The 13,730-nt window shown below is 35.0% G+C and overlaps 2 protein-coding genes across 3 annotated transcripts; both read left to right on the plus strand.

Annotated features, from left to right (window-relative positions):
- LOC122594930 (calmodulin-binding transcription activator 4-like) lies at positions 1 to 9,235 on the plus strand. Of its 2 annotated transcripts, XM_043767215.1 has the most exons (14): positions 38 to 54; positions 154 to 194; positions 719 to 844; positions 946 to 1,061; positions 1,570 to 1,658; positions 1,822 to 1,867; positions 2,449 to 2,878; positions 3,422 to 3,537; positions 3,812 to 3,887; positions 4,368 to 4,591; positions 5,289 to 5,950; positions 6,456 to 7,029; positions 8,181 to 8,468; positions 8,981 to 9,235. In XM_043767215.1, exons 2-14 carry the CDS (start codon positions 188 to 190, stop codon positions 9,074 to 9,076), a joined length of 2,850 nt encoding a protein of 949 aa, XP_043623150.1. In that variant the 5' UTR covers positions 38 to 54; positions 154 to 187; the 3' UTR covers positions 9,077 to 9,235. The 2 variants fall into 2 exon arrangements, with proteins under 2 accessions (XP_043623149.1, XP_043623150.1); XM_043767214.1 differs by having other exon boundaries at positions 1 to 194.
- Positions 9,236 to 9,837: 602 nt separating this feature from the next.
- LOC122594932 lies at positions 9,838 to 11,811 on the plus strand. The gene is made up of 2 exons (XM_043767216.1): positions 9,838 to 10,210; positions 11,181 to 11,811. The coding sequence occupies exons 1-2, from the start codon at positions 10,061 to 10,063 to the stop codon at positions 11,622 to 11,624; spliced, it is 594 nt and encodes a 197-aa protein (XP_043623151.1). The 5' UTR covers positions 9,838 to 10,060; the 3' UTR covers positions 11,625 to 11,811.
- The last annotated feature ends 1,919 nt before the right edge of the window (positions 11,812 to 13,730 follow it).

A 13,730-nucleotide genomic window follows, 5' to 3' on the forward strand; every position in this document is an offset into this window, starting at 1 on the left:
CTAGTGTCTGGTGGAAGCAGTCTGTGTGTTGATCAACCGCGTCTCTCACCATCGGTACTTGCATCCCCCCACTTTCCTTTCCCTTCCCTTCCCAGTGGAACTTATTATAATTGACCTACCTACCGTCATTCATTCGCTTAATTAATGATTCAGCACCTCCTCCTCTCACTCTCTCCTTTAGTCCATCATGTCAGGTGCTGCTGCGATTCTGTTCTGTTCTTTTTTTCTTTCTTTTTTTGCTTTATTATATATATGATATATGATGATAGAGTATATTATTTAACTGAAATTAATAAATACAGTAGTTAAGTTTGATTATTATTAAGAGACTAGCTACACAAAGCTTCTAGTTTAATTTTTTTTCCCTATTGTTTTGCTAATATATATATGTATATTGTAATATATTACATATCTGCTAGTATTTGCCGGATACGTGTTACTCTTTATCACAGTTTGAATGTGTAGAATAAGCCACATTTTTGGAGCTAAATCATGTATTATTATATTTTAGTTTCCTTTGACGAATGTAGAAGGTAACCTTGTAAAGTAGGCAAGAGATCCGTTTTAATTTACTGTTTGTGTAGCACTTTGACATATCGTCGGGTGTCATATGGATGTTGACCTTCTACATGATATTTGTTCGTTCTAGTTATAGTTGTCACGAGTCATTATTTACTTTCTTTCCCGTTTTTTTTTTTTTTTTAAATAAAACTACCAGGGTATAACATCAAGGAGTTAATTCAAGAAGCACAATTCCGGTGGCTAAGGCCAGGGGAGGTGCTTTTTATACTTCAGAATTATGAGGAAACCCAGCTTAACCAGCAGCCTCCTCAAAAACCGCCTAGTGAGTTTTCCCTCATTGTCATGTCTTCATTTTGTTGACAAGATATATGTATTTTATAAAGTGTGTTGGCTGATTATCTGTTGATTAAATCCCCCTCGCAGGCGGTTCTCTATTTCTTTTCAACAAGAAGGTTCTTCGTTTCTTTCGTAAAGATGGTCATAGTTGGCGGAGAAAGAAGGATGGGAAGAATGTTGGTGAAGCGCACGAGCGTCTTAAGGTATTTCCGTTTGTCATTTTTGCTCTAATCTTTTTGCTTGGGAGTAGATCAACTGCAATTTTCTTAATGTGGCAATTACAGGGTTAAGTAAAACATACTTTTAATTGAATCTAACTATCTAAGTGCACTCAGTTCACCGTCTCTGTGCCCCCAGATATCCAGGTTCACATTTCCTGTTGCGGGCACTGTATGTGTCCTAACTTGGTATAAGATCTTGATACTCAAGAGGCTGGTTCATATTGATTGTTTAGAATTTAACTTTTGTCAGGAAGATTAGATATAATGCAGTGTGTTTCGTGAAGTTAGATTCATATAAAACATAAAAGGCATATTGACCGTTTTATATTCAGACCTATTACACTGCTGCAACTCATGAAAAATAATAGAAATGTAAATGATCACACCATGTTGTACTCCAAAAGGTTGAAATTCCAGAGCAATCCCATCTGGGCCTTTTATTTCTGGTAGGTCTGTCATATTTTATTGGTGTTGCAACCTTACTCTGTAGGTTGGAAATGTTGAAGCTTTAAATTGTTACTACGCACATGGTGAGGAAAATCCAAATTTCCAGAGGCGTTGTTACTGGATGTTAGATTCGTAAGTATAATTCACCTCTTATGTAAATATTTTTTTGTATAATATTACGACTGGCATGACGTAAGCAAAATGTGGCATTTACTGGTTTATATCAACGGCATGTGAACATAGTTATCCTTGTACAGTTCTTGTATACTTATCTCTCTTAATATTCTTGTGGCAGTGCAATGGATCATATAGTTCTCGTTCATTACAGAGATATAACCATAGTAAGCTTTTATCACTCTAAGAAAAAAAGAAGCTCTGACGAATGATATCCTATGGTTATACATACCTATTCTTATCTATGCCATTAAAATCAAGTATACTTTATGTATATGTCACATGTTGATCTTTTGTTCCTGTGCCCTACTTGTTGACCAGAATATAGCTTGCACATGATGCATGATAGGGTGATAATCGTATGGAGTTATGTAAGCCCGTCAAAACTTGTGTAGCCTGTAGCATGTTCCATTATGTATTCAGCTACCACCATATGTAGTTTCTAACACCGTCTTTCTCACTTGACACAAATTAAAAATATTAGCCATTTAGCCTGTTGCTACTATGAAAAGTGTTGGCAGATATCTACAATATCTCTTGCTTGTCCATGTAATTAGTTGTCAGTGTTCCTTCAGGTCATTTCAGCTAAATTAAGATTTGACCAAAATTTTTGTATCCTTTTTTTAAAGCACTGCATATATATGTAATTTCATATTAATAAAATACTTCCCATTTTGGTTGTTTCTTATGGTTTATGTTACTCCAATTCAAGATTTGGTTAGTTGACTGTAGCATTTATACTTTTCAGGGTAAGCATAGTGCTGGGCCCATTTTCACTTTGGCCTTGGGATCTAACATCATTCAGAGTTCCAACTCCTATGCTGCTCAGCTTCCTTTCTCTGCTGCTGCCATTGAGTTTAATGAACCTTACTACGGCACCTCTACTTCCAGTTTTATAGAAGTTAATCCAGGTGTTAGCAAGCCCAATGGGGAAAGTCACTTGAATCTAACAGAAAGAATTGTGGAAATTGATGGCTCACCTGACCTCCAAGTTGATCAGGCATTGAGAAGGCTTGAGGAGCAGTTGAGTTTGGACCACCCGAGAGATATTGGCACAATATATAGTGATAACGGGTATCCAGATGACCTAGAATTTACAATCAATGAGCCAAATTACAATGGAGAGGATTTGCAGTTGCAATATGGTTCAGACAAATATGTGTCTCTACAATATCCAGGTGTCTTTCCTTCCTGTTACTCATAATCATTAAAGCATGTCCATATATCATGTGATTTGATTTATGTGATTTAAGCTAAAGTGTGGAAGGTCATGTACTGGGTTGGTCAAGATGTCTTTCATTGAAATGGTCCTACAACACCAGTCCAAGTTTGTGTATTAACTCAATGTGTGATGGTGCTTTCACATATTATAAACACTATTTGATCCAAATAAAAAAATAATGTCGATTAATAATGAACAAGTCAAGCACTTTAATAGTAGTTAACTGACCCCATCATGGCATCCACTACTTTTAGCAACTGGGCACATTATGGCTTCCACTATTATATCTAGTGGAAGCTTTCTGGAAGAGCAGCACAATCATGTATAGCGTAAAAGGCTTCCCACTTATGTTTCTACCTCCTACGCAAGTTTTACTCTTCTGCCGTGACATCTTACTCTCGTTTTGCTGGATGTTACCATAAAAGTTAACGAGCAACTAATTACATCGAAAATTGTGCAAATAAATATGAGAGTCTGACTCAGTTGCAACCACCCACAGATGAGTTTACTATTCCAAATCAACAACAGTTAATATGGAACGACGTGCTAAAATACAATGTGGATGCAACATGTGACGGTTCCCTAGAGAGTTACGCTTACCCATCAGATAAAAATGTAAGCTTATATTATATTTGTCCAGTTTGAAAAGTAGTCCTTATTTTTCAGCTTGACTTGTTCACTATTCTCTTTTGTGCAATATGATGCAACACGATGTATTGATGGTTGCAACTACATGTCAAATTGCACAAAAGCATTTCAAGAAAATCGAACTTTAGACCTCTCTTTCATATTATTGAATAACTAGTCCTCCGAATGTCATCACCTGTTATTTATTTATTGTTCTAACTCCCTTGTTGGAGTATGTCTGAGTGTTATGTTCTTTGAACAGAAAGTCCTTTCACCTCGGCCAAAAGGTGATACAGTGGAAGAACAAGGGGAGCGTCTTTCTGGGAATACTGGTGCAGGTAATGACCATCTAGCGCTTCTTTTTACAATCTGAGCTCACATCTGTGTAACTAGGGTTGGCAAAATCCATGGTTTGGCAAACACTTGCTATTCTTTCTTTTTAAACTTGATAAATATCTAATATATTATATATGATCTCAAGTCCATATAATTACAATAATAGTCTATATTTTTCTAATAAAGCAACGTTGAAGGTTTTATGCATCTGAATACTTTTCAGATGACTTTAAACCCGTTTAACCTTCTTGAACCGTTCGAATCATTTATTGTATAGTTGATCAATCTTTAAGCTTAATCCATTTAACCTCTTAGAGATAGACAATAACCCAATTTGACCAATTTAGATATAAGTGGGTTGACATTGCCATTTCAATCTGGAACTAGATTAGTTGTATAAATCCGTTTGAAACTTATGCTCAACTGTTTCACAATAAATGCGAGTAACAATGAATCCTCTGACAGCTATGTTGTATTTCCAGCATCTATATTGGTGTCTCAAGAACTTGAAGATTCAACATTTTCTGCATGTATCCCTGCAAGAAATATGTATCAGAGTGATGTTGACTTGTACTCGACGTTGTTCGATCAAGGCCAGATCGAAACGCCACTTGCATCAGATTCAAGTTTAACCATCGCAGAAGAGCAGAAGTTCATAATTCGTGAGATATGCCCCGAGTGGGGTTATGCGACCGAGCCAACAAAAGTAAGCTCATTCAGGATAGATACAAAAATCTTCCAGAGTATTTGTATTTTATGTGTATAATCGTTTTTTGATGGCTGCAAGTTTACTTGGCTTCTCCTTGTTGTGTTTGCCTGTTTTTTTACCTGCTAAGATTAGAATTGGTTACGAAAAGTAGCTACCATTATAGTTTACTATTTAGGTTATGTTCTTAGCAGTAGATACTGGCTGGACATTGTATTGTTAGGTGCTAAAGTGCTGAAATGCATTTGTCTGTTTAATCGGCTTAGGGTCAAATGTGTTAAAAGTCACATCTTTATAATCATTTTGAAAAGAATATCTGTGTTGACCAATAATGTTGCCGGGTCAACCCCAACAACCTTTCTGTTTTTAGCATTCTCTTAAAGATGATTTGTTTTGACCCCAGCCATTTTGAAATGTTACCCACCCAACTTGTTTCTCTCCTTCAAATATCAATTGTGTTACTTTTCATGATAAATCTACACATTCCCTGATTTCCTTAAAAATGACTTTTTTGACCTGAATCTGTATTATCTCTCTCTTCACCCAACCCCATCAGATACACATACCTGGTTCCCTTATAAGTTTTTGGCCCACAGTCAGAGCTATCAGGGAAGAAAATGTGGATAATTATATATAAAATAATTGGGAAATTGGTATGGTGCTTACCGGGTATTAATGCATATATTTTCTGCTGCAGGTACTCATAGTTGGGACTTTTACGTGTGATCCATCAGATAGTGAATGGATTTGTATGTTTGGGGACGCTGAAGTTCCTGTTGATATTATTCAGGAAGGAGTCATTTGTTGCCATGCTCCACCTCGTTCACCTGGAAAGGTTACTATTTGTATTACCTCTGGCAATCGAGTGGCTTGTAGCGAGGTCAGGGAGTTTGAGTATCGTGATAAATCTAGCATGTATATGCATACTAACTCAACTGAGGATGAATCAAGTAAAAGCTCAGAAGAATTGTTACTACTTGTCAGATTCGTGCAAATGCTACTATCTGATAAAATTGAAAAAGGTACCAGAACTGATCCTCTAGAAATTTCAATGGCTTGTGAAGATTTATGGGCTCAAATCATTGAGACTCATTTGGATGGCAAAATGGAATCATATAGAACAACAGATTGGCTACTGGAAGAACTTTTGAAGGACAAGTTGCAATGCTGGGTTTCCTCTAAATTGCACGATAAGAATACCATTCCTGTCCTGTCTAAAAGAGAACAAGGAATAATACACATGGTTTCCGGATTAGGCTTTGTATGGGCCTTGGCTCCTATACTTAAATGTGGAGTCGGCATAAATTTTCGTGATGTTAATGGTTGGACTGCTCTTCATTGGGCTTCACGTTTTGGAAGGTAAAAAAAATAAAATTTAATGTGGGGGGGTTGACCTGTAATCATGTTTTTCTTAGTTTTTCAGATTGTTGTGAATAGATAATGTGTGAGTTGTGATTAACTGGTACAGATGAAAATATTAGTACAATAATATTCCAAATACTTGGAAGAACACTTTTAAGAAGATTATGCATTAAATATAGGCTTCGGACGACTTTCAAGCCTTTGAACCCATTAGACATGCTCCCTTGTAGCTAAATTTCCTATTTTATCTGTTCAAAATTGGTAAATTGGTTGAACTCACGTCTTATGATGAGTATGGTCATTAGATTCTTTACGAGCAAGGGACATGGTATGATATACATCTTCAGTCAACTTAATTAAGATTACATCTGCAAAGCAGGATAACTGTACAAGGATGGAACATTCATTTTGCTGTGAAATAGTATGAATATTCCATCGTACATATTATTGTCTATGTCTGGGAAAGAACCCTGATCTGATTTCTCTCTCTGTAATATAACAGAGAAAAAATGGTAGCCGAACTTCTAGCATCTGGTGCATATGCTGGAGCAGTCACTGACCCCTGTCAACAAGATCCAACGGGTAAAACACCAGCATCTATAGCCGCGATATATGGGCACAAGGGGCTTGCAGGTTATCTCTCGGAAGTGGCACTAACTAGCCATCTATCATCCCTCACGTTAAAAGAAAGCGAACTATCTAAGTGCTCTGCTGACGTTGAAGCTGAAAGAACGGTAAATAGCATCTCAAACCCAGATCTTATAAACGAGGATCAGCTTTCTCTCAAGGATGCCATAGCTGCTGTGAGGAATGCATCTCAAGCTGCTTCACGTATACAAGCTGCTTTCAGGGCACATTCTTTCAAGAAGAGGAAACAGAAGGAAAATGCTGAATATGGGAGTGCAGATGAGTATGGTATCCGTCCAAGTGATATTGATGGACTTTCAGCTGCATCAAAGTTAGCTTTTGGAAATGCACGTGATTATTGTGCTGCCTTACTTATTCAGAAGAAATACCGAGGATGGAAAGGTCGCAAGGATTTTCTTGCACTTCGCCAGAAAGTAGTGAAGATACAGGTTTTCCCTTTCCCTATCCTTCTTCTTTAGGATAGAAATCCTCTAAAGTTGTTTCAACTTTATAGGTAAAGTTGGAGCAATTTCAACCCTTGATTTAAAACCAAGGGTCAAGATTACATAGTTAAGTGGGAATCTTGATCATTGATTTTAATCCAAAGGTGTAAGATGATCCAACTTTTCCTCTGAAGTTAGATTAACTTTAGAGAATTTTTATCCTCTTCTTTAACCCTTCAAACACCCATCACTTATTACCCATGTCTATGTAGAGTGTTATATAGAACTATCTTAGCTGGACATCTGCTTTGTAAATTTTTTCCTTATAATGACCAGTAAAAAGAAGGCTGTTACCAAAGCTGCAAGCGCTTCTGATATTAAACTTCCTGCATACGTATTCTCATCAAGACGAGAGTAGATGAGTTTGCTCGTATACGTGAAGCAGTGAGCATCTATTGGCGTATTGCAGCTTGTAAAAAGGGGTTTGGCTGGTTGGCCAGCCTGTTAAAAAGTTTTTGGGTTCAATTGGGTTATTTTTTAGTACGGGTCAACCCACAAACATTCTTTGTCCATTCTATATGACGTGCAGATAACCAATGGCTAATTATAAATTACGATTACAAGAGATGTTATTACAGTAAAGTCAAATATTTGGATAAAGATGAGCTATAGGAGGTTTTATTCTTTAAAATAGAAGTAATCTGACTTTCAACCCATTTTTCTTATAGCTAAATATTTTACTTGACCTGTTTGAATTAAACAGAACCCAATTTTACCAATTTACTAAGAAAATGTGTTCAAACTGTCGCGTACTATATTTACCCAAGCTGACTACTATTAACCCTATCATCTCGTATATTTGTTGTGGTAGAAGGTGACTACTTCTGTTAAGATGCAATGAAATTTCATCCAAATATAATGGCATAAATCAACTTATTTGAAGGACCTTTGTATTTCTGGGATCTGCCACTGTTTGTATGTTGCAAAATGTTTAGACAGCAGTGAGCATCTATTGGTGTATTGCATGGGAATCGTTTTGTTGCATTCAAATTGTCATCTACATATGATGCAGTTCACATACTTCTTTGATATAAATATTGGTGATAATGGCCTGTATCTTCCTGCAGTCGATCTCATTTTTTTAATATTGTTCGTAGGCCCATGTGAGAGGTCATCAGGCAAGGAGAAACTATGAAACTATCTGTTGGGCAGTTGGTATAGTCGAGAAAATCATCTTAAGGTGGTACAGGAAAGGAGATGGTTTAAGAGGGTTCCATTTGGATTCTACTGATGAAAATGAAGATGAAGATATTGTGAAGGTATTTCGAAAGCAGAGAGTGGATGTTGCTTTAAGTGAAGCCGTTTCCAGGGTGCTATCAATGGTAAACTCAACACACGCAAGGCAGCAATACCGTCGCATGCTTCAAAAATATCAGCAAGCCAAGGTCAGTAGTCTTTATCTGACTCATACTAATATGTCTTTTTAAGATAATAAAATGGACTGGTCGGTGGGGCGGGTGAAACGCCAGATTAGATTTTAAAACTTCATGTCTAATTCATTTAATATTCTTTCTATCTATGTATGTATTAGTTTGTATGAATTAACAAAACACTTTGGGCCTCTTTAACGTGGTGTGATGCGATATGTATCTCTCATTCTTCCAACTAAATTTCTTGATTTTACCCAATATACCCATATGTATTGAAAGATGATATGAACCGTCCCATTCATAAGTAAATGGGTTGAAATCTCCATTATTCAAGGGGAGGGGGAGGGGCAACATTGCGATATACTCTCGAGTTTGAAGTAAATGTATAATGTCCCAAAAGAAGCACTAGACTGTCATCGGCGTAATTGTCCTTTCAATTGCGCTGTCTCTCTGAATAAAACTTCATTATATAGATCGGTTTATTTATCATTCACAATAATTGCATTTTGAAAATTGGACAACCGCAGGCTGAACGAGGAGGTTTGGATAACGAAGGATCCTCAATGCCTCAACAAGATGTAGCAGCAGGTATGGAAACTGAAGACTTGTTCAACTTCAGATGAAGAAAGAAATGGTGAATTAGTTTGTTATGTTAGAATATTTATTAATTGTAAGTTGGACTGGCGGTTTAGTTTGTATATATAGTTGCAATAGGAAGTACTATCGGTATGGTTGTAAGTAAGCAAATCATAAATGGGTTTCTTGTGTTGGTGTTGTTGATATACGTAACGTCTCTAGCTCAACTTTGGTGAAGGAGTGGATTGTGTATGATTTTGGGAAGTTTCTATTCCCGATTTCACTCTTGAACCTTCTGAAGTGGTAACACTTGGTCACTTGGTCTCGGAAACAAATTTTCTTTTTTTTTTTTTGAAATATTAAGTTTGAATTCTATAAAGAAAAGATATACCCCTAGGGTTCACCCACGACGACTCCCTGTTATTCATAAAGCGGTTGAATTAAAATATGAGTGTGTTGGCATTATAGTAAAACAGAAATGATTAATCTTTTTAATTAAATACTTTAAATATCCTTCTAATCACAATATGAGGACATGTGAAGAAATTAGTGGATAACATGTCACCTTCATATAATTTTAAGAAGGTTTTTTGACTATTTTTTAGAAGGATTTATTGTTTTCCATATTAAAACACTTTTAACTTAAGAATAATGATAACGAAAACAATATTGGATTTATTGTTTTTCATATTAAAACACTTTTAACTCAAGAACGATCATAACGAAAACAATTTTAGGAGGGGGGTTGGTGGTGGGGGTTTTGTATATGAGGAAATTATTATCAAAAGAAGAAGAGGATGTCAAAGAGATGGTGGTAGCCACGTGTGATGCGAAGTAATATCTACGTGGCAGAAGAGGAGTAAAGTATGGGATGATGATTGGTTGATTTTTAGCCATCCTATTGACTGATTATTACGAGTAGTATTGAGAATCATTCTTTCTTCCATTCTTTCTACTGGTATATTTCTATTTCTATATCCGTGTACGTCTGCGGTCTGTCTGTTTGGCTTGTACAGTGGTAACTGATCCAAATGGAGGAGTCACGGTCATCTAAGGTTGAGCTTATTAAACATGCCATTAAACAACTTATGGATGAACTCGACGGTGACGATGGTCCCACCATATCCTCTTCCGATGATGATAACCGCCGCCGCCGCCTCTTATCCAAATTGATGTCTCAGGTATATATATATTAATCAATCATATATATGTATTTAATAAATCCACCACTATTATGCACTATTATACTAATGAAAAAATGGTGATACGAGTATGGACTCCCTATATAGCCTATGTATTTGATATATCCCTCTTTTCTTTTTTACACTTTTATTATGCATATAATATGACGTACTCTTTGATTCATGTTATGCACTTCTTTTTGGATGCTTTAAAGATTATCTTGTGGTGGTGGCCTAACTATTATACCAAGGGTGAATAATAACACCTACCTAGAAATTCAGATCTTAGGACAAAATAAATATAACCCTTTGTGGCCGCGGACGTTGGACTATGATTAATCTAGCATTGTAGTGACCAAGTAGAAAAACCCCTCTTTGGCCTTCATACTTTGCACCTATCCTTGATGTTCTTATAAACCCCATCAAGCCCTTCTCCCCCACACAAGATTCTCTTCCTCTCTCTTCCCCTCTCATATATACAATACAATACAGTCTCTCACTCTATATCTAAACTAAGATATATACATTTGCATGGTTTTCATATACAAAGTAGTCAGATTGTGATTCATGAGTGCGGTCTCTCTCTACCATATATTTATATAGGCCCATTTGGAAGTTATCAGACCCACCCCCCTTGGATCCGGCAGGGGCCTAGTAAAGTTTAATCAGTTTGTAACTTGCTAGTTACCATCTCAGCAGACTGTTTCCTAATCTTGATTTACCTAGCTTGGGCTCATTAAATTTTGTTGAAATTCATGTTACAAAAAGTAGTGACCTCTACATAAATATGAAAGCAGTTGGCATTATACTAAAAAAAAGCTAAGAAATTGATTACTTGCAACTTAAAAACACGACAACCGGTTACTGATATCTGCTTATGTAGGGATTTTACAGTATTTTCTCACAAGCACCTCGATTTTGAACAATATGGGTATAATTAATATATTATAAGTCGATATAAAATTAACAGTTGGAGATGTTGGAAGATGAGTCAGAAGCCTACTCAAAGTTGACGAAAGCCAAAAGTAAAGTGTCCAGTTCGAGAGAAAAAGAAGACGACGACGACGATGATGATAAGATAGTGAAAGAACTTAAAAAAGTAAGGAGACAGAATGTAATAACACATTGCCTTCTTTCTGCCATGATAGTTCTCACCGTTGTTTGGCAAGTATCCGAGGTTTCAATCATTTTGAAACTCAAAAATGGATTTACTAACCCGTTTCGATCCCTTGGTAGCATTTTTAAGGGTGTGATAAAACCCCCTAAAACAAAAGGTTATGGTGAAGATACAGAGTCACCGTCAGTGGTTACAAGTAACCTCATTGAGTCCTCGCCTGTTCATGATTTCAAAATGCCAGAGCTTCCCTGTATTGAGCTGCCAAAAATCGACTTTGGTTTCAATGGAGAAGATTGAGTCACATTGTTATGGATTATGTTCAAGGATAAGAAGCAACTCGCTATAACGGAGTGTTAGTCCACGATTTGGATTGTTTTCATGTTGGATGTTGTAAAGTGATTGACTAAAGGTTTGGTTTGAATTATAATGCTCTTATTGTCTCTGAGTTCATTTCATCTGCAACCTGCTTTAAGGTTTAACATAATTGACTTTTACATGGGAAGATCAAAAATCGAAGTTTGAGTGTTTGATATGTGGTTCTAAATTTAATATTATTTAAGGAAACTTCATATTTTGTATCTGACTTGATTGAAATTGTTATTAACCTCTTTTTTGGGTAAAGGGTTGTTTTACCCTGGTTAGCTTGTATTAATATCACAACAAATGAGGTTCAGGCAATGGAGCAGGTATTACTCCATCGACTTTACATGAATATGCACTCAAAGTGTAACAACCAGAATACAAAATGGGCCATGGCATATTGGCAAATGCAACAAGTTTCTATTTAAGTATCATGATTTACTACTTAAATTTTTTCAAAAAAAGTATATATAAAAAAGAAAGTTAGTAAAATTGAAAATATTTTAGACAGTAAGTATAAAAAATTTAGTAAACTAGATATGTAAATAATGTATCGTAATACATATATGTGTAAATATAAATATATATGATTATATGTAGATGTATATCAAAATTCGGTTCTGTTCGGTTAACTGCGGGTAATGAATATTGAAAACCGTAACCGAACCGTTACACATCGGGTTTTTTTCTTTTCGGTTTTTTTGGGATTCGGTTTTTTCGGTTTCGGATAACACGGTTCAGACTCGTTTTTCGGTTCATTTCTTACACCCCTAAATCCTACATATGGATGATAATTATATTTGAGTGAGGATAATTTACAAATTAAACTATCAATAATGATACTCAAAAACAGGGTCGTCTTTAGATTCATAGACATAGGACGAGCTGAAATTAAGGCTTATTGGCTATCCATATCGAACCAACGTACATAAACTAATCTTTTTTAAAATGACCATAAATATTATATTGATTAAAATAATAAAAGCTATTGTTTAATATTTTTTTATTTTTATTTTTTTTGCAAAATCTACTATTAAAAATTTTATCTGAGAATATAAAAATGTGAATTAAGTTGCAAGATCTAATACCAGATCATATATCTGATGTATAAGAGTGTTGTTTCTTATCACTTTGAGACAACGACAAACTAAGTATTCATTTTCGTCTATTAAAGTACTGTTTTGATATTTATACCTTTTAACTTTACAACAATAACATAAATATTTCTATTTTGATATAATAAAAATTACGTAATTTAATATTGGACTCTTATGCTTAATACAAACTACTATATGATAATTATTTGTTTTTTAACATGTAATGGATCTAACTATAACTATACACTATTACACAAATAATCAATGTAATAAATTATAACTTAATCTGCGTATTACGCGGGATTATAATCTAGTATTAAATAAAACACAATTGTTATGAAATAAGAATTTTATAAATAAAAAAAATGTATTTGTCATCTTCATATTTTTTCATAAATTCTAATTTTTTTTTTACTTCATTTATGATGTCATAAACACTTTTCTTTTTAAAACTTATTTCATCTTTTATGTTGTTATTTATGATATCAGTTATTTTATTTCTAATAATTTATACATTGTATGTAAAGATTCCATCATTGAAAATTGAAATAGTTTTGTTATAACCAAATTTTAAATTATCTGCATATTATGCGGGTTAATAAGTTAATTAAATTTATTTGAAACATAACATATACTATTTCGATGTTATGAGTGTAATATTTATGTTTGTTATTTACGAACACTAAATATATTTGATACACAAATTTGAAGGTATATATATGCATTTTGTTTAAAAAATGTTTTAATAAGTTATCAGATAGATATTTAAAAACTAGATGGATGTCCGCACGATGTGACGGTGGCTATGGTAATGGTTGGGGCTGCTAGTGGTGGTGGATTAAAACACAGAATGTAAGATTAAAACATATAAGGACCTAAGGATCTTGAAAGTGTTCTTCCATATAAGGATTGAAGGATCAGAAGTTGAGAACATAAAGATTAAAAC

Source organism: Erigeron canadensis, chromosome 4 (assembly GCF_010389155.1).
Source record: "Erigeron canadensis isolate Cc75 chromosome 4, C_canadensis_v1, whole genome shotgun sequence".
Lineage (NCBI taxonomy): Eukaryota > Viridiplantae > Streptophyta > Magnoliopsida > Asterales > Asteraceae > Erigeron > Erigeron canadensis.